At 40.0% G+C, this 21,192-nt stretch overlaps 1 protein-coding gene across 5 annotated transcripts in view; it reads right to left on the reverse strand.

Moving 5' to 3' along the window:
* Window positions 1–21,192, reverse strand: part of Phkb (phosphorylase kinase regulatory subunit beta) — a 182,629-nt gene that overhangs the window by 27,182 nt on the left and 134,255 nt on the right. For 3 of the 5 annotated variants that reach the window (XM_057754198.1, XM_057754194.1, XM_057754196.1), the window contains 10 exons: window positions 17,184–17,267; window positions 16,605–16,709; window positions 15,592–15,674; window positions 15,028–15,118; window positions 11,732–11,793; window positions 11,479–11,641; window positions 10,492–10,573; window positions 8,577–8,634; window positions 6,355–6,445; window positions 3,257–3,459 (listed from right to left, as the gene is read on the reverse strand). In XM_057754198.1, coding sequence (XP_057610181.1) covers window positions 3,257–3,459; window positions 6,355–6,445; window positions 8,577–8,634; window positions 10,492–10,573; window positions 11,479–11,641; window positions 11,732–11,793; window positions 15,028–15,118; window positions 15,592–15,674; window positions 16,605–16,709; window positions 17,184–17,267 — 1,022 coding nt within the window. Of the gene's footprint in view, window positions 1–3,256; window positions 3,460–6,354; window positions 6,446–7,637; window positions 7,729–8,576; window positions 8,635–10,491; window positions 10,574–11,478; window positions 11,642–11,731; window positions 11,794–15,027; window positions 15,119–15,591; window positions 15,675–16,604; window positions 16,710–17,183; window positions 17,268–21,192 lie in introns of all 5 variants that reach the window. The other 2 variants (XM_057754195.1, XM_057754197.1) reach the window with 1 other exon arrangement.

Genomic DNA, 21,192 nt, shown 5'->3' on the forward strand with positions numbered 1-21,192 from the left:
AAAATAACTGAAAAATTTCAGACAAGAATACCCATCTGAGATGCTACCATCATCTAAATAATCAAAAAATTACTTTCTTTATGTTATGATTTCAGCCACAATAAGGCTGATACTTCCGGGTTCTAGGGCCATGCATGTGCAGACAAGCCCTCAGGCAGAAGTGTCTAATGGCCTGGGGATGTTGAAGGACCCCCACGTGACTCATGTGCGGTGTGGGTGCATCATCCATGTATGACTTAGCTAAGCCCTTATGTGCATGCATGAGTCCTGTCATCTGCATATGATGTAGTCAAGTCAACCCTCTGTACACAAACGCTAGGCAGCTTTTAAAAACTGAATGCACTCTCTCTCTCTCTCTCTCTCTCTCTCTCTCTCTCTCTCTCTCTCTCTCTCTCTCTCCACACTGATTTCCCCAGGCCTGTGCACGCCCCCTCTAATAAACTCCTAAGCAGGTTTGTTGTGTGTTCCATGTTTCCTTCTCACTTGCGCCAGGTAATTTCACTTTAAATCTTCCATTTAAAAAATTAATGAATATTTTAGAAGCAGCTACAGGTTCAACAATTTACAAAGAATGTGGCCTTCAAAAACTGTGTGAATAATTTGTTCACCAATTTTAAGCCAATTAAAACTGTTCCAGGACCTAATTTATAACGAAACATATGTTTGTGCCAGCAGGCAACCATTAAAGGTGTGTACAGGGGAGGGCAGTCACCTAAAGGAGAGAGATCTTAATAAAAACTTATTGAGTATGAGGTAAATAAGAAGAGACAAACAAGTAAACTGAAGTCCCAGAAGGAAAAGCCACCAGTGCAAAGACTCTAGCAGATTAACATGTAAACTGGAGGCCCAGAGAGGAAAATGTCACCTGAGTGAAGACACCTGACAGCTGACAGATCAGAACTCCCTGCTACACCAGGAAACTGTTGCTTTTAAGTGCAAATAGTGACCTTGAAAATATGGCCAGATAAATCATTTTAAGCTCTTCTTATAGTTTGATTAAGACAATATAGATCTAGATTTAGACAATATAGATAGTAGAAAGATTTGTATTTTACAGTTTTGTTTTTAAGTGTAGTTAACATGACAAAAGTCTCCTTTGCCAGAGGTAATTTCCAGTACCAGAAGGAGGGAAAAGCTTTCTCTAAGAACTCCAACCTTTAAGACAGCCTTACTCTATCTCTTGAAGCAGAGGGGACTTAGAATTAGTTTCAATTCATCTGTATTTCTTGTCTTACAGGTAAAGGTGTAAAATCTCAGTTTTTTTATGTTTCATTATAAGCGTAGACATTCTCAATGTATAGCTTCATGACGGTGTGAAATCAACCTGAGTTTAATGGCAACCACACTTCACATCTTTATCTGGACCAGCGATGTGCAATATCATACTTCCTCATGACTCTGGGTAGCAGGAGTAAGCTACAGGTCCTAGTTACTGGTCTAAGCATAGACAAAGAATTGATAACTTATGGTATACTCATGGTGTTGCAGAGAGTAAGGACAAGTAGCTATTACCGCATGAGGGTCTACACTTTGGTAGCTTTCTGAAATAAAAACTAAGAAGTTGGAAAGCAATAAATAATACAAAGGAAAATATAATAAAGGCACTTGCCACCAAACTTGACAGCCTCGGCTCAGTCCCTGAGACCTACATGATGGAATGGGGAAACCATCTCTGTCTGTCTGTCTTTCTGTCTTTCTTTCTGTCTTTCTTTCTTTCTTTCTCTCTCTCTCTCTCTCTCTCTCTCTCTCTCTCTCACACACACACACACACAAATATAAAGGTAAAAATTGCTCATTTCAAGAAGAAATTGATATGAGAAACTGCAAAGTTTTTTTAATCAACAATCCAGGGTCAAGCAGAGCAGAGAGTGTCCTAATTCATACTTACACACCCACGCATTCGTACTCAACAAATAGGGAATGTATATTCTTTCCGACATTTGCTATTCTGTATGCTTGCATATGAGCTATCTGACTGTTTGGTAAGGGTGTATTTATATGCCACTTATAATACACTTTATGGGTTGCCATAGATTTGAAGCATTTCCTTCTTCCATAGAGCACTGAGGATGATGTGGAGGAAGGCTGGGCAGGCCCAGCACCCTCCCAGGACTACAGAGCTGTAAAGGAGTAGGACCACAGAGCTCGTCACCCTACTTACACTTCCTAAAAATCTCTTGGTTAGGCACGAAAGTCAGAGCACTTAAGCCTACTCTTGCTCTTTTAAGGTTATTGACAAGCAGTCTGACTTAAGGTGTGGCTACAAACAAGATATCTTGACCAAGGGTGTGGTTACTTGGTGTTTTCGGTATTGAGAAGGCCCACAGAGGTAGATCCATCCCACCCTGACCAAAGGTCAAAGAATTCAAGCTTACTCACCTTCTTCAAGGACTTGACAGGAGGTTTGACCCAGGGAGTGGCTATCTAGAGGGTACTTGGTCTAAGGTGTAGTTGTAGCTCATCTTGCCTTAACAACAAAATGCTTAACTCAGGACACAGCGGCTTTATGTGTCAAATATTGAAGCAGGTAATTGCTCTGTTCTTTGCATCATGTTAAAACAGTCTTTTGCCTTCTTTCCCCCTTTTTGGATTGGGGTATATAAGCATATGGAGAATAAATGCAGGCATATTCAGTATTCACTGGATTGTCCTCCTGGCTCTACCCTATGTCTCTGTAATTCTTTCATATCTCTATTCCTCCTACCAAATTTTCTAATCCACATGCCCCTATCCTGGAACAGGCAAACCCCATTGGGGCTAGACCCCGTCAGTTAGGGACATTTGAAACCACCAGTACCTTACTTTCAATTTTTTAATCTAAGTTTACAATAGCAGCAATTCAACACTAGAGTTCGGTAAAGCACACATGCAGAGTATCCTTAAAATGCCAATTTCTTATTGGATCATGTCTTCTGACATGGTTTTGCTGAAAAAAAAAAACATTTTCCTATCATGGCTCATCCATTTTATTTTTAAGAATTTTCACAAGTATTTGTTTATTTATTTTTTATTTTTATGTGATATAACTGTTGAAATCCTTGGCATTTGATTTCATTGCTACTTTTACTTTGGAAGTACATACAGGTATGGATTCTTTTAGACTCCTGGAATTCGTTCTTTAAACCACCAGATGCTACTTCCATAGGATGGAAGAAAGAGGCACTGTCCTAAGAATCCACAGACACTGGCTTCACATGCGAAGCCGGATCTGCGGGAGGAGCACTTGAGTTAAGTCTCTGCAAATCAAAGCACTCACCCAATTCGTATCTTCAGCATGCCGCTGAACAACTCGGGGCTGTTGGAGATGATCCAGCCGATATGGATGACCAGTTCTTGCTGAATGACTGCCTCCCTTTCATCATGGGTATTACACTTATAATAGATAATGTTCTTAATCACTCTTGGAGACAGTGGATTAGAGATGACCTCCTCTTCATGTCCAAAGGCACCCAAAGTTACCTGTAATTGCCAGATTGTACTGTTAAAAAATTCCTAGCTACAAAAAAAAAAAAAAAAAAAAAAAAAAAAAAAAAAAGAAAGAAAGAAAAGAAAAAGAAAAAAAATTCAAGGTTCAGGATGACTGGCAGGCTGAAATTGCTCTATGCAAGCTAGGGAGTTAGGAAGGATAACTGTTTCTGATATTTATTAAAATGGCTTTCAAAGCATGACTCCCACTGGAGTGCACGATGGTTCAGAGTCTGGTCTAAAATGTAAGTGCACATGAGGGTCTCAGGGGAGTGAAGGTTGAGTAGATATAAATAACTATTAATTTGGGGTTGGGGCAATGTTAGTGCTAGAAAAGTCCCTAGAGCAGCCAGAATACACATATAGTTGTATTCTACCATACAGTTCAGCATTTGGGAGATCTATTTTTACCGTTCTCAAGTAGAACCTTTTGCTCTATTAACGTCATTTCAACCTTTCCAAAGTCAGGAGGAAGGCCATGTAGTCTTGAGTAGCCCTCACTTACCCTGGTATAACGGTAGGTATATGCGGAGGGTTATGATCCATGGTACTAGATGCTCACCTATGGAATGAATGGATTGGCTGCCCACAAGCCTGCCAAAGAAAAAAGCTCAGAGGGAAATGACAAAGCTCAAAGCAGAAAGTGCTGATAGAGCTGGCAAGAGAATGCTTGCATCTCCCCTTCCTTGGCCAGCTGCTTCTCAGAGGGCCTGCAGCTCTGGCTTCTTCTTCGTCTCTACTTCTCATCTCTTTCACGTACAGCTCCTAACTGTATGAGCTAGGAAAGCAACAGCACCTCCAAGACATGTGATTTTAGAGATGAGGGATAAGGAGCAGAACATGGTCTTTTGCTCCAATGTTGTTGTGGAATTAAGTAAGAACTGGCTTGGTATAGTGGCAAACATCTAAAAATCTATTCTCTTGGAAGCTGAGGCAGGATGATAATGAGTCTGGGGCCAGCCTGAGCTTTAGATAATACATACATATATACATATATATTTAAACCAACCAACCTCTCAGAACTACTGATTTAGCAAACACTAATGACACCAACTAGTAAATATGAGTATGATTACATGGATTAAATGTCACCATGTAAAGAAAACAGAGGTACATTATTGGCGCCTAGATATAATGAGACTAAACTACTTTTATCTAAGAGAGCTTGAGATAATTTACAAGTCTCTTGAGGAAATCACACTGCTTCAGGCAGAAACAGATCTTATAAGTGAGCAAATGTACACTTGGCTCTATTTCCATGTCTCTGTCTGTGGAGGATGAGAATCAGTCCATGAAGAAACTGCCTGCCTCTGGTCATTAGGCCGAGCTGCTGGCATCTGGCCTCACCCTTGCAGTAAGAGAGTATTCCCTGGGAGACGGTGTTGGTCTGGTGGGCAGTAGTCCAGCCGTAGCTGGAGCACAGGCTCTGAGGCTTCTGAATGTGGGAGCAGGGTATTGAGGGGAGGCTGCATCATCTTATAGACATTGTTCAGAACGGGTATAACAAACCTACCCCTTCTTGTGTCAGGTTAGTAACCTCCAAAATTCCTAAGACCTATCAGCACAGGCGTGAGAATAAGCTGTGCTTCAGTGCTATGGGCCTTAAACCAGGAGAGACATGTTTCTCACACCCCGGTTAACTTTCTTCCACAGATGTAATGGTGTGGGACAAGAGCACGGATTCTGGCTACAGATAAAGATTCTAGAAATAAAAAGGTACTGGGTCAACGACTTCCTGTTCCTTGGTTTACCAAATCATTGACAGTGGTTTAAAGTTACCTCCTAATGGAGAAAACTATATGGAAAGCAACTTTTTCTCAGCAACTTCTTATTAGAGTAATTATTCTTCGTTGTTGAACAACATCATACAAGAAAGTAAATAACATTATCCCAACATCCCTAAAGCTGGGTTCTGAATAAAATTATTTCAGTTTTAATTAAGAGTCCCTAAATATGAGTAATTAGTTGGTGTTATTAAGGAAGGTTAAAGAACTCCATTATTAAAGCTCACTATATCCCTAGATTAGCTGTCAGGAACACACAATAAACACATACATCTCCAAAGGAGAGACAAAGTAAACAGAGCTTCACTCTAATCAAATAACGAACCAGCCAGATGATTAGAGATTACAGAAGATGAGCAGCAGCAGCAAACTCCACATGCACAGCTCAAGCCAACCCACTCACCATCAAGTCCACATGCGCAGCTCAAGCCAACCCATCCACCATCAAGTCCACATGCGCAGCTCAAGCCAACCCATCCACCATCAAGCATTGTGTAGGAAAGAGACACGGGGCTGGAGAGGGAGGAGAGGGGAAGGAGGGACAGAGAGGAGAAAGAGAGAGTGTGTGCAACTATAGATGGGCCTGTGAGCAGAAGTGAAGAGCTGACCTTGGTGGGTAGAAAGGAGCCAGGTGACAGGAGATGGCCTGGAGCGTGAAGGATGGAGGAGCAGCACAGGAATGTAGACTCTGGCTCCTCTTCAATTTGAATGGATCCGTAAGGAGTGGGAAGGGAGTGGTCGGGTGGAGTGGAGGGAAAACATACCTTTGCTATGCACCTAGCTTCTGCTCTGAGCATCACGACCCTGGCCGAGTGCCCCTCTAGGGACATTATTCTGTTTTCTACACTGGAAACTGCACTGAACTTAAGTAAACATGGGGGCTGAAAATGAAAATCCCAAGGTGCAGGGTGAAAATGAGATGGCCCACTAAATGTTCTGCTACTTTCAGACTGTGTGTGCATCTTTTCTGCTCGAGAAGAGACTTCTGAAGAAACCTCCAAGCCACTGGTAACCTCTTTGTGAGCCGTCTATGCCATCAAGGTGTCCAGACTAAGTGTCCTAAGCAGAAACTGCTGTGACTGTGATGTGGAAAACAGATACTTACCTGTTTGCCCTGCACTAAAACATTAGTAATGGATGGGGCCAGGCTGTCCACTACTTTACTTAAAAGACTTGCTGCACGGCGTACAACCGACCTGAGGGCAAAGAAGAAAGCAGGCCAGATCTTCACAAACAGAAAAGATGATGAGTGAATGGTGCCCTTGATTTGAGGAAATTTAAGACATATACAGTTGGGGCCTCACATGATAGAGAAGAAACAATAAGCTGTCATTAGACCTGACTCTTCAAAGACAGTCTCACCCTCACCTCAGCCACCAAGCGGTGGTAAAGAGCATCATGGTGCCAAGATCAATGTCAAAACAATAAGGAAAAGAAAAAGACCAAGAGGCCCTAACTATTCTTTTAACTGGGGCAGGAGAGGGAGGAATTGAGAATATTCTGCTTGATAGCAACAGATGCATGAAAGCATCTCTGGTGCTTGTGACTGACTCCTATACCAATTACACTACAGGTCTCTCTACAATCGTACTGTAAATCATGTGTATGTGTGTGTGACCGACTCCTATACCAATTATACTACAGGTCTCTCTACAATATTACTGTAAATCATGTGTATATGTGTGTGTGACTATGGGTACACATGTGCCCGAGAATGCAGGTGCCTGCAGAGACTGACAGCCTGGAACCCATGGAGCCAGAGTTACCAGTGGTCCTTAGCTGCCAGATGTCGGGAACCAAGCCTGAATCCTCTGGAAGAGCAGTATGTGCTCTTAACTACTGGGCCATCTCTTCCTAGCCTTGAATTATGTTTCTTTTGATACCTGGATAATCAGATGCCTGGATTAGAAGACTCAGTAGTGAATTTCAGAACTGAATTACCCTCACTTTCTTTCTCCATAAAGACAGAATGTTGGGGGATAGAATTCACACTTCTATTTATACATTCCTGAAAAAGTCTTAGAATATAGAGAGAACAGATTTACAGCCCCCAAATTACACCACATGCAATATATAAGACATTCCCCTCAAAAGTAAAATTGATGTGAACATTTAGAGAAAGTAAAATCAAAACCAATTTTTAAAAAAATTTTAGGATCTCCACAGAAATTGGCCTATAACAAGCATTTATATTTCTTAATTACAACATGAATGGACTAGCAGAAAATCAAGCCAATAGCTGACCGAGTTAGTGAGACACAGACTCCCATTTGTAGAGAAACACTTTTACCGAATACTTGAACACCAAAAGACGCATATGACCCTCGGAATGCAGATAAACCCACACATATCAAGCAACTTGAGTTTCCCAAATCCTGAGCATGTTACCTGTTTCCCATGCACCAGAAAGGTGGTAATGTGAGGGGCTATAGAGGAGGAAAATTTCTGGGTAAATGCAGCCCCGTATCGCACAGCCAGCCTGGGGGCAGTGGAAAGCCATAAAAGGGAGAATAGAATAAATAAAGCTTCCAGGACTCTAGTGCGTAAATATAACAGTCAGCATTTCGAAATGTTTGCTACTTAGTGCTTTATCAAGACATAAGTATAATGCAGAAGCAGGAACTGGCTTTGTTTAGCGCAAGCAATACTCTATGTACACATGAAACACACTATGTATGAAAACATCTACTGATGGCATGTCTCACTGGATCAACAGCTTATGGTAGAAATTTGAAATATCTAAACTGGATGCTTATTTCTTTAGCAGGAAGACTGTATTCACCATAAAGTAGAGCTATAGTACCACTTACAAATTATTTTGTCCAGTCCTCTAATTTCAGAGACCAGAAAGCTGAGGTTTACTACCATTCAGGGAGTTTCATAAGAAACTACTTGAGACTTAATTGCATCAAAATGTATATCTGGGTACACTGTCCTCATTGTGAATTTAAACAGCTTTATTCATGACTTTTTCAACTTAAGTGATAATTACCTTTAATTATTTTTGCTAAGGATTAAATGATATTTTAAGACCTTCTAAAACAACAGAATAGATTTTCTGGACATAGGATGGAAATGAAAAAAAAAACCCTCCTTGGGATAGTGCAGCCTGGCAGAGTGACTATCCTGCCGTCTGCGAGGACGCTCAATCCCTGGAGAGGTTTTTATCCCATATGTTTTTCTAAGTCTGAAGTCAGGGTACCATAACTTTAGAGTTTAAATGTCAAAATGAGGATGAGCATCATCTGTAAGAATAAACTGTTATTGTTAAGGTGCTGAATATAACAATATAAAAAATAAAATAACAACAAGGAAACTAATACAAACCAAAGCTTTTTGCTGCCAGCTCTTCTATACACTCTCTCAATGTGATCAGACACAGTACCTAGGCATAGGATAAGAAAAGTCTTCATTGAAGAAAGCTTTTAACTAAATGCACAATATTTATTCCCCTTAAATAAATAAGTAAATGGAAAACCACCTCTTAAATATTCATTTTGTTTTAAACTGACTGGTTTAAATACATAACCCAAATAAGCAGTGTAGTGCTTTCAAAGTTATTGTTTTCTTAACTAGTAGCTAATCTAATCTTTTAAGCAAATGCAAGTATTATTTTACCTTTCTACAGAAAACAGAACATAGTAATATAATTAGGTAACTGAATATATACCCATTTTTTCAGTGGAAGGTTACTAAGGCCCTGTTAAGTGTGTGGAGCTGTGATAACCCAACACAACCCGAAAATTTACACTTAAGCCATGACTCACATGTGGTCCATACACCCCCGGGATTATCACTTTGGCCAGCTCACATATGGACTGATTTGTCAGTAAGAAACAATGTGACAGAATTGAGCACCAATAAGTTAGTTAAGATAAAGGAAAAAATCTTTACAATTTCCTATCACTTATTTTTACAGCCTTAAATTAGATTAAATCTATCCAGGTTCCATGATGCCTGCAAATGCTGGCTTGGTGGTGCAGACTGTATTCCAAGCTACTCAGCTGAGGCTAGAGGACTGCGAGTGCAGAGCGTGGCTGGAGCACAGAGAGGCCAAAGCTCAGTGTGCGCAACCTCGTGAGGCCACCTCTAATAGAGTGTAATAGCAGGGGTAGAGAGGCAGCTCAGTGCAGCACATTCCCCTAGCAAGCACTCCCAGTACTGAAAAATAAAAACAAATTAAAAAAAAAAAAGGCAATTCTAAAGTCATTCAGATACTTAAGTAAAAGACGTTTTATTACCAAGTTTATAAAAAATACTTTGAAAATATTTCCCAGTAGTAAATAACTGAAAATAAAAACCCCAAGATAACTCCAAGTGTTTTTATTATATAACATTTTAATGATTTAAAAGATTTAATCATTGTTAAATATATACTTAAAATTTTAGATTCCTAAAGGTTAAATGGCAATGAGATTCTGTCAGTGTTTAGTATTAAGACTTAAAAAAGCAAAGATTGTGTTTGAAATCTGCTTCATAATACTCGAGAATTATGACTGCTACAACACTGCAGAAACTAAGGAGGCTTTGTCTGAGCAAGCTGAGTTCATTACCAGACTGTAACCGTGAGCTTCACAGTGGCATTTAGGAGACTTCCACTTTAACCGAATTAACAAGTACCACTGAACAGTGTTTTGAGATAAGTCAGAAAATCTGATGACTAGAAATTAAACATATTTCAATATATCTTATATTATTCTGCATTATAAAATGCCAGAAACAGATCATGATATAGAACTTTAGGATTCTTCATAGCAGAGACCTTACATACAAATGTGGACTTCAAGGATAACTGGGTCTCCTTTCAGGGTAAAGTGAACAAAGACACAATTAGAATGACTTATTTTTTTTATTGATCACCGTCAGAGCAAAATTCTATTATTCTGTTCCAAATGGCTACAACAAACCATGAAGAAACCATTTTTCATAAATGTAGCTATTCAATACTATTTTTGAAAAATGGCAGGAAATAAAGAGGGAAACAACAATGTCAATAAGCAACTATGGGACGCTCAGAAGGTCAGAGTCACAGGCAGAATTCAGGCTCTAGAACAGCCAAGCATAGAAGCAAGCCATTGCATGAAAGTCACATCTGAGTCTGCTGTGTTAGAGGAAGAAGGAGTGAGAGATTTACTGGAAGAGGAAAATAACTTAGAACAGTGGGCATTTTTATGTATATCTGATAGATATTCAGATTATAGAGGTCCTCTTATAAATATGTCCCCTGCTTATTTACTCTTACCTTCCATGGTGATGAAGTTAGGGCCTTCTCTTTTCAGCAGGATACCCAACAGGATGGTTTGACCGGCCAGACAATTGCAGTCCTGAAAACATCAATTGGCATACAAACTCAGATAAAATGAATATCAGTAACCATAGGATTTAACTAATAATAAATCATGATACAGAGAGGGAATATGGAACTGAAAAAAAAGATGTAATTGATATAATAAATATAAGATGATATTACAGACCTCTTGGTCTGAGATGCCTGGAAGGCAGAGGGTACACAGGCCAGCTTCTGGATATAGCAGGATTTAAAGATCAAATCAGATTCTACAGTGTGTACAATATTAATGTATTAGTATCTGAGACTCTGCCAGTATCCGAGACTCTTCCCGATTTTATTTATTGATGGCAGATCATGCTACAGTCAGGGTATAATGAGACACATGAAAGGAAGGGACACATATAGAATATTTGTATTTCAGGACAGTTTATGTTCTTTGTGGCTGCTATGTGATAGTCTTGCTTACGTGGATTAATAAGAAGCTAGCCATGTCTAGAAGGAAAGTAGTCTATATGCTCAAATCTGTGTGGTCAAACAAGACCCAGTGTTTACAGCTCTGCCAGCAAGGTTTAATCTCTTTTTATAAGTGTGAGTAATCTCAAGAGATTAACAAATTGCTAAAACACTCATGTGGGCACAGTAAGAGGACTATGTTCCTCAGTGATGGGAGAGACAAAGCACTCATTGGAACTAAACTCTGGGGCAGAAGAGCTGTGAATGGAGCAGAGAGGGAAAAGGGCGCTCGCTGAACGAGCTGCTTCGCACATCCAGCTCCAGCCCGACAGACCCCTGTACATCTGCACTCTTTCATGCATGCACAGCGACTCTAGCCAAGAGGACAACTTTCCCCTGCTTGCCCTGGGTGCACAGCAGAGGACACAGACACACAGCCTGATGGAGAGGTCCTGTCCTGGCAAGTGTGATTACATCTTTGCTCACATTCAGCTTCTGGAGGATTTCATGGGTGGATTTGTTTCTCCATGCAGTAATGGTGATGTCCGGTTCCTGTCTCAGCTCAGGAGTATCTACGGTACTGCTCTGTCGTTTGACTTTTGAATGCTTGGGAAATTCAAGTTCTTCAAAGCTCTTAAATTCTGGAAGTCTGGAAAGCCAAAGAAAACATTTCAGATTCCCTGCTTCCTTAATGTAAATCACAAGAAATGCAAAAACCAAGTAATTCAAAGGGACTTACTTTTCTGTGTCACTAATGCGTAGAAAGTCAAGCTGTTCTACCACAGCTCCAGAAATCAATGTCTGAAATGTGATGATTGGAAATGTTTACATCTGCTAAGCTACACTCTATGCTCATACTTTTCTAGAAGCAATGCTGAAGTTTACTTAAATATGATTTTGAAGTGATTTCTTAAATGAACATTCCAAATTCAAGGATTTCTATATGTAACAAATGAAAACAGAATACAAGCATCTATAAATAGACTGTAGACACCAAACAACAAGTTCATGAGTCATATAAAATAGGAAAGCCACCACAAGATGGTCTCTCTGATCGTTGAATTATAAGCGTTTATTTATTACAGTGCTGGGGATGGAGCAGAGTCTCCGCTGATTGTTTTAAACCTTCATCTTTATATGCTTTGTTTTTAAAGTAGGTATTAAAATATTTAAGCATTTATTAAACTTTTAGAAAATGAAGTACTGAATTGTTTGGGGGAAAGGCAATAGACAATTATGCCTTGGATTCTGATATTGCAATATATTTCAGAGCCATCCAGTGATATATAATAATCAACTCTCCATTTTACAGGATCATGAAGGTAATGGTTATCTAAGTAATTGCTTCTCTTCCTTCTAGCACATGACAACCCAGATGGTCATTCTATATTCCACTACTTCTCAATTATAAGTTGAGCAAGCTAAGTTGAGTCTAAACTCAAACACATTTTTTTTTGTTTGTCAGTGTATCATGGTGAGTAGCATGAATGGATGATCATACATAATGGCTTGTAGCTTTATCTATCACTTCTAATAATCTAGAGAAATAATGTCAGAAAACAAACTGTAAGTTATCATTATTTTTTTTAAATTAGGTATCCTTTTTAAGATTATCTTACAAATATCATTCTACCCCAGTTTGTTTCAAATATGAAGAAGCTGTAGGTAGGAAATATTGCTTCAGGAGGCATATGAACCCATCATTTCTCTAGTAGAAATTATGAAAGAGGAACATCCACAAATACGTAATTACAGATGCAGGGAGGACACACAACACAGGCACATCAATCTTCCCTGTAGAGCAGGAATAAGAAAGCCAAATGTCCAACTCCTGTGTGTATTTCAATGACGTTCAACTATAAGCAGATTGACCATATACAAGCGTTATGTTAGGTGCTAAGGATTAGCATGAAAAAGATGTATGAAACCTTTGTTCCCTTGAAGCTGATTGTGGTGGTTTGAAAGAAAATGGCCCTAAGGGGAGTGGCACTATTAGGAGATGTGGCCTTGTTGGAGGAAGTGTGTCACTATGGGAGAAGGCTCTGAGGTCTCTTTTGCTCAAGCTTCCCTCAGTGTGACAGTCAGTCAACTTCCTGTTGCCTACAAGATGTAGCACTCAGCTCCAGCACCATGCCTGCCTGCACACCACCATGCTCCCATCATGATGATAATGGACTGAACCTCTGAAACACTAAGCCAGCCACCCTAATTAAATGTTTTCTTTATAAGAGTTGTCATGGTTATGGTGTCTCTTCACAGCAATGAAAACCTAAACTAAGACACTGCCCTTATGAGTATGTCTATGAGGTGGATACTATAAACTTAGTACACATCAGATGATGTAAGTGCAAAGCAGAGGAATAAATGCTAAGTAGAAATAAGAACAGCAAGGGGAAGGGACACTAGGACAGAGAAATTTGAGGAGGCAGGTTAGCCATTATATGTCTGTGACCACAGGTTAGCCATCATATGTCTGTGACCAGAGAAAGTTTCTCTAACGAGAGTCACATGTAAATCAGACACCAGAAGGAGGACTATAGCCAATATTCAGGCTGGAGGAGGACCTTAGTCAATGCTCAGGGATGGAGGACCTTAGTCAATGCTCAGGGATGGAGGACCTTAGTCAATGCTCAGGCTGGAGGAGGACCTTAGTCAATGCTCAGGCTGGAGGAGGACCTTAGTCAATGCTCAGGCTGGAGGAGGACCTTAGTCAATGCTCAGGATGGAGGACCTTAGTCAATGCTCAGGCTGGAGGAGGACCTTAGTCAATGTTCAGGCTGGAGGAGGACCTTAGTCAATGCTCAGGATGGAGGACCTTAGCCAATGCTCAGGATGGAGGAGGACCTTAGTCAATGCTCAGGATGGAGAAGAATCTTAGTCAATTCTCAGGATGGAGGAGGACCTTAGTCAATGCTCAGGCTGGAGGAGGACCTTAGTCAATGCTCAGGCTGGAGGAGGACCTTAATCAATGCTCAGGATGGAGGAGGAGTGTAGTCAGTGCTTAGGCTGGAGAAGGACTATCAAGTGCAAGGGCAGGGGCATGAAGGGTGAATTTTAGAAGCAATAAAGACAGTGTGGCTGAAATAGAGAGGCTGGTGCAGACCTTACAGATCACACAGGACCATCGTTGGGACTCTGGTTTCTACTTTTGTGTGTATGAGAAAAGAAGTTACCAGAGGCTTACAATCCATGTGACTACCAGTGACAGGTGATTATGACAAAGCTAACTGTCTGTAGTAGAATCCGGGAGGTGAAAGAAAAATCTAGTGAGGGGACAATGGTAGCCTGCATCATGGAAGCAAGTTAGAGCCTAGATATACTCCAAAGGTACAGGCAATGGGGTTTAGTAAGTGACTACCATGTACAGTATGAGAAAGTAAAAAATTCCTAATTCTTAAAACTGATAACAATGTTGAGAACACACAAATGAAACTTTTACTTAACATTTTTTATTTATATATCCTACCAACCCTTATTGGATATTTCTGTTTATAAAGTAAATGTTTGCCTTAAGTTAACTGGCCAATGCCAAATCCTATTAATACTCTACAGATTTCAGTTTTAAAACATTACTTGGTATTAGAGAGTATTAAATTAGTTAAATGCTTGATTTTTTCTGGAAGAGGATGCTTAAAAGGAGGCAACAGTGCTCTAGCTGGGGAATAATGGGGCTTCTGTTCAGGAACTGTGTGGCAATGCTGTGATACAGGAATGGAACAATGGTTTCTCCTGGTTGGATGTTACATAGTTCTGTAACCAAAATAGCACATGACCAAAACACCTGGAAAAGCCCGAGGTTATAAGCAAGACATGTGTCCACTTATGCACTCGTCTCCTCAAATACCAAAATGAAGTTAAGCTTCCAAAGTCTAAAATTCTGCACAGGAAACAGCAGCTGTTCAGCACCTGACTGGTACAGCTGGATAATCCAGGGGGATGACAACAGAGCAGGGAGGAAGTCACCCGAGAAACATGGCTGCCCCGAGATTAGCCGTTCAGAACAAGAAACACACTAAGGTTTAGATAGAAGGCTACCTGTAGACGATCAACATGAACTTTGACTCCTCCAATTACTCCCTTTTTAAAGGCTGCCAGCATGTCTAATATGGGGTTGAACCTGCTACCTCTAGAATAAAACAAATAAACAAAATAAGTTTATTAACAGCAGAATGGGACATTAACAATCGAATATTTGCTATATATGTGAAAGAGCTTGCAACATGCTAAGAACACAAAATACCAGGAGGCCCTGCTTTCAAACGTTCTATGTTAATAGCCAGAATGCAAGTAAAGTTTATAAATACTGTGTATTTTACTTTTAGTTACGTGATGTGTGTGACTGTATGTGTGTGTGTGAGAGAGAGAGAGAGAGACAGAGACAGAGACAGAGAGAGACAGAGAGAGACAGAGAGAGAATGAATGCAGTAGCCACAAGGGCCAGAAGAAAGCATGAGATTCTCTGGAGCTGGAGTCACGTGTTGTTGAGAACCACCTTGTATGAGTGCTAGGGACTGAACTGAGGTCCCCTGCAAGAACTGTATAGGCTTTTAACGGCTCAGTCATTTCTCCAGTCCCACAGCTTACTCTCCATCAACCTACCTTATGTTGTCTTCCCGGATGAGAAGAAGGAAAAGTGGGCGTCCGTGCATTTTCCAATATTGCTTAATGAACTGTAGTGCATTCTATCAAAAAATGAGAGGGAAGAGGACGCTATGGAGTAACATCTGAGGTTGCTTGGGGACATTAACTGAGCGGCAAAGAGCCTGTGACCCTTGTAACAACTGATACTCAAACCCTGGATAAATTAGGCTACTCAGAAGTGTAGAATCATTCTCAGTTTAGACTTTGCTCTCTGTTTGGAGGTTCTGACTTATTCACACCTTTTTCTACCTTCTCCCTTCATGTTTCTTTCTCTCCCTGAAAAGGTAAGCTCATGAACGAATCGATAAAACATGATCCCCATGCTCTATCCTTTGGAAGACTGTCACTGCCTTTCACTATGGATTAGAGTAAGAGGCAGAAGAGAATGAGCTGGAACTATGGAAACCATCAATGACATGCTCTCATCGCCATCACATAACCTTTCAGCGCTCAGTGATGACGTGCTCAGCACTTGCTGAGTGTTTTACATATATGAATTCATCGATTCCACAGAACAGCCCTTTTATTATCTGCACAGGAGCTAAGTAACTTGCCTGAGAACACACAGAGTCAAGAATGTAACAGATGCAGTCTGGTCCAGGTGTTTCAACTATGGTTCTAAGCCGCTCTGCCCTGTATACAGTGTGGAGTGGAGCAGATCTTAACCCATCCAATTACAGGTTAGCTGAAGTTCTACTGGACAGTCTTCACAAAGAAATTTATTCTAATTCAACTTTGTTCAAAAAGGGATGAACTATTAGTACCATAAAAGCACAGTTTAAAACTGTTTAAATCTTTTCCATTTCTAGAAAAGTGTAATTTTACTTTAGCATGGCCAGAATTCCAAACTCTGCCAAGGCGCTGGCTGCTTCGCTTGGGGTCGCCCCTTGTCACAGACACCCAGGAGCGCGCTCCATTCAACAGCACCTCACACAAGTCAGAGCAAACACAGCCATCTCTCCCCAGAGCACCTTTATGTCATCTATCAGCAGGAGAACATCCTGGGACATGTAGAAATCGCTCAGGTCGAAGATGATGGGATAGCAGACCACCGTCTTTCCAAGGATGCGATAAATCTGCAAGAGGAAATAGAAAGAGAACAGATACAAAACAGAATGGTGTAGCATCCTAAGTCTCAACCACAATTAATACTGACACTTATTTCTGAATAGGCAAAGTAATGGCTTACAAAAATCTTAAATTTTAAAGGTTTTTCTTTTTTTTTCTTTTTTTTTTTCGCTTCAGCCAGTATGACAGTAAACTTAAAGCAGGACATTTCTAATAAAGTTGAAAACCCCTGTGCTTGAGTAAATATTATTAAAAATGTTTAACAAAGCCTAGCAATAACGTGCAGTGAGATGTTCATTTATTCCCAAAAGCTTCAGTAATACGACACTCAATAAGTAAGATTTATGTGCAGAAAATAATAATTCAAACAAATGCTTCAAGCGCATAATGAAATGTGACAAGGGGTGGCCAGAGGCTAAGCATGACTTCAGCATGCAGAATTACTACCCAGAGCTCCTCCATGAGGGAAAACGCTCGCTCACCTTTGATGTGCCAAGGCAGCCAATGGGCCTATCCGGCCTTCCGGACAGTCCTAACTTTTCATTGATACCCAGATGGAAATAAGCCTGCAAGAAACAAGTCTTCTGGATTATTAATGCTATCTCTAGAGAAAACGATACTGCAGAAGCTCCATCTAGCTAGCTCCATCAAACTAGACAAAGAATGATGAATTTGGGATAACTGAGTTTTTGAAAGCAAAACATTTTAGATTCATTTAGTGACATTCTAAACTGTAGCACTGCTATTGTATTGGTAGAAGTGTACAGCCTGCACGGTTTTGATTCACTAAGCAATTCAAAAGAGACAAATGTTTCCTTTGTCATTACAAAAGAAAAAAAGAAAGAAAGAAAGAAAGGAAAGAAGGAAAAAAAGAAAGAGAAAGAGAGAAAGAAATCCAACCACTTAAAAGTTTTTAAAAAATCAGGGCTAGCAGGCAGTGTTGGCGTACGCCTTTAATCTTTAATCTCAGCACTCAGGAAGCAGAGGCAGGTGGATCTCTGTGAGTTGGAAGCCAGGCTGGTCTACAGAGCAAGTTGCAGGACAGGCTCCAAAGCTACACAGAGAAACCCTGTCTTGGAAAACAAAACAAAACAAACAAACAAAAACTCAGGGCCACACATCTCCCACTGAGTTTCTATGATTAAAATGGAATCGTTTTTATTGATTTGTTTCCTGATTACATGAATTTCAAAGTACTCCAAACCAACACATTGGTCTTGTTTATTTTCATACCTTAGGCAACAATTATTTGACTCTGGTATATTTTGAAAGGGATGTATAAGTTATTGTGTAAGCCTGAAGAAGCATCACAAGATTCTTAAAGGACACAGGTTAAACGTAAATCTACAATATATTCATGGATCAATGGGCACACATTAGCATAAATGGTTCCTATAATATATAATCTTCTTGATGTCCCAGTTATTGAGCTTATTATGGCAGTGTTCCAGACACAATGTGGAAACAGAGCAGGAAGGTGCCGCAGAACAGCAAGCCTGAAATTGCTGAGTTAAAAACATCCAGCCTGGAAGCCCCTTTTCCTATGTAGCTTCCAGTCCCTGATGAAATTAGCTCTCATTTTTTTTTGTCATTTAAAAAATATTTCCAGCAATATCTTTGAATGGTATGCAATTACATCTACAAGACAATTTCTTAGACTTGCTTGACCAAGGAGACCATCCTTTCTTTTTGAAATGTAATATCTGGTTTTTCACGCTCTAGAAATATATATCAATTTACATAGCTCTTTTATGTCAGTCTTTTTGGGTGAAATGACATTTCATTTTACTTCCACACTATGGCACTGACATATTTTTGGGTCATTTTCCCAGTGTATTAAATGCGAATGTTCTCTAGTTTTCATTTGTTCCCCCTTTTTCTGAGTATTTGGCCCCCTTTTTTTTTTGTAAGATAGAGAGCCTTATCCTTGGAAGTAAATATTTATCCAATTTTCAGTGTTAGAAAATCTGAGAACTCCATAGTAGGGAAAACATCTCACTGAGTGGTGCTTCAGTATTGATGTATTTTCCATCTGGACATTTCATAACCAGCTATATGACTTACTAGGCTTTTATGCTTTATTTAGTGGAATCTGCCACTCATCTCCTCAACTGCGTGTTCAGGCTGCTGCCTAAATACGGCCTTTCCGTCTTAATAGGCTACACAACACATTCCTCTGTCTTTTCTTCTAAGTGATTTTATATTTAAATCACTTTGAAATACTTAAATGGGATTGGCAAGATGGCTCAATGGGGAAGGCACCTGCCTCCAGGCCTATGGGCCAGAGATGATGTCATGGGTCCCACTCGGTAGAAGGAGAGAACTGACAGCTATAAATTGTCCTTTGACTACCACACGTATGCTGTGGAATGTAAAATAAATAAATAAATACATAAATTTAAACCATGTAGCAAAAATTTAAAGTACATAAATGTTTAATATGCCTAGAATGAATTTGCATTTCCATTTGATAACATATAAAACCCTAAATTTTTCTAGATGGATAATCAAACTCTTCCTGTACAATATGATTGTGATTCAAACTGTGTGCAAATAACATCATCACATACAAAACTGCTGTTGTATCAGAGTTCTTTAAACTATTATGAATGTCCTCCAAGCAGCCTATTTCTGAATAGCAGGACTTTGAACAACTGCTCAGAATGAACACTTGGCAGTACCACACTGCCCAGGTGCAGAGACTGCAGCACAGCACACTAGACTGGACACTCTTTCCCACAAATATTTTTACATTTTCTGAAATAACTGAACGACTAAATTTTGGGAAGTAGTAAAATTAACCAATCATGCGCAAGTTAAAATCAGCCTACTTAGGTAGGACTGTTATTATTTATTACAGTAAAAGGACTCTCCTTTTTTTTCCCTGAACTATGACAAGGCAGGTCTATGACAACTAAGTAGGTGGTGCCTGGTAATGCCATCCCAGTGTATATACACCCACATACCCAGTGTGCTGAAACACACGGAGGAGCCCAGTCACCCCAAAATACAGCCATGCTTCAGACTTTGTACTGTATCCAGATCACCATGACGGACATCTCACCAGGCACATTACAAGTTTTAACCACACGAGGCAAAAGCCCTGCTTCCAGTTGTCTGTCCTTATGTCCTCTTTTATGTGCTGAAATAGAGTTCAGCTTCTCAGAGGAGAAGGAGCAGTGATTGGCATTAGATTATGTGCACCCAACTAAAATTAGTGAGATTTTTTTTCTTTTAAAAGACAGACTTATAACGGATACACACACACACACACACACACACACACACACACGCTAAACAACATATCTTAGGGGAGGAAGTCCCACATAGCAGCTAGTTTGGAAGACAGATTGGAGCCACAGCCAACAAATCCTCTTCCATCTTGACACAAGCACGGGGAAGCTTTGTTGGTCACAAGTTTGTCTTACGTCCTATCTCACCACCATAGCATGAATCACTTGCTAACACCATTTTAAAACAATAAAATGCAAATCAGGACATGCTTCAGATACTGTGCAATAGAATGTTTTCTATTGCCTCTGTGACCCTATAGCACTTTGTAAAAATACCTAACTGTAGCTGCTATCACAGTGAACTGTCATTCATACTACTAGACTCAGAGGTCACTTAAGTCACACTCAGTGCTTTGCATATTTCAGCAGTTTGCTGATGAATGGATAAAAGCTATATTCAAGTGATTTTGCTTTTATCTATACTGACTGTCTTTTTACATATAAATCACATGTCATCTGGTTAAAAAAAGCTACCTACCTACCATTAAGAATGTGCTCATATTAATTAGACTTGAAGGATGAGCTTTGGGTTCCTTTGCCTTGAGGCCATACTTCCCAAGGACTAACCTTCCTTCCTATTCTCTAGCACTGCCAGGGAGAGACCAGTACGTGTCTTGGCTGACACAGCCTGTGCCCGGCTGTGCTATGTGACGCTTTGGGCTCTGGCACCTTTCCTCCCATTTTGTGTTCCCGTTTCTCCTTGCAGCTCCCCATTTCCTGGTTTCTTTTATCATAAAACAAAACGAAACAACAAGAGCAAAAAACAAACAACAATAACAAAACACAAAACTCCATCATTTCTACTTAGGTGTGATTTTATCTTAAGTGTTATCTATTTTAAGAATCCTTATATTTTTTTTAACTTTATCCTCTTTTTTTTGTGTTTTTGTTTTTTGTTTTTTGTTTTTTTCTTCCAAGACAGGGTTTCTCTGTAGCTTTGGAGCCTGTCCTGGAACTAGCTCTAGTAGACCAGGCTGGCCTCGAACTCACAGAGATCTGCCTGCCTCTGAATCCTGAGTGCTGGGATTAAAGGCATGTCACTGCCCAGACTAACTTTGTTTTTCTACGGTGTGTTGAGTAGATGGGAAAATAAGGGATGCAAATGTAAAAAAAAAGAACACGTTTAAATTTATTTATTGTGTGAGTACACATGTGCCATAGCATGTGTGTGAAGGTCAGAAGACACTTTGAGGACTCA

This window comes from Chionomys nivalis, chromosome 21 (genome assembly GCF_950005125.1).
Source record: "Chionomys nivalis chromosome 21, mChiNiv1.1, whole genome shotgun sequence".
NCBI classification, from domain to species: Eukaryota; Metazoa; Chordata; class Mammalia; order Rodentia; family Cricetidae; genus Chionomys; species Chionomys nivalis.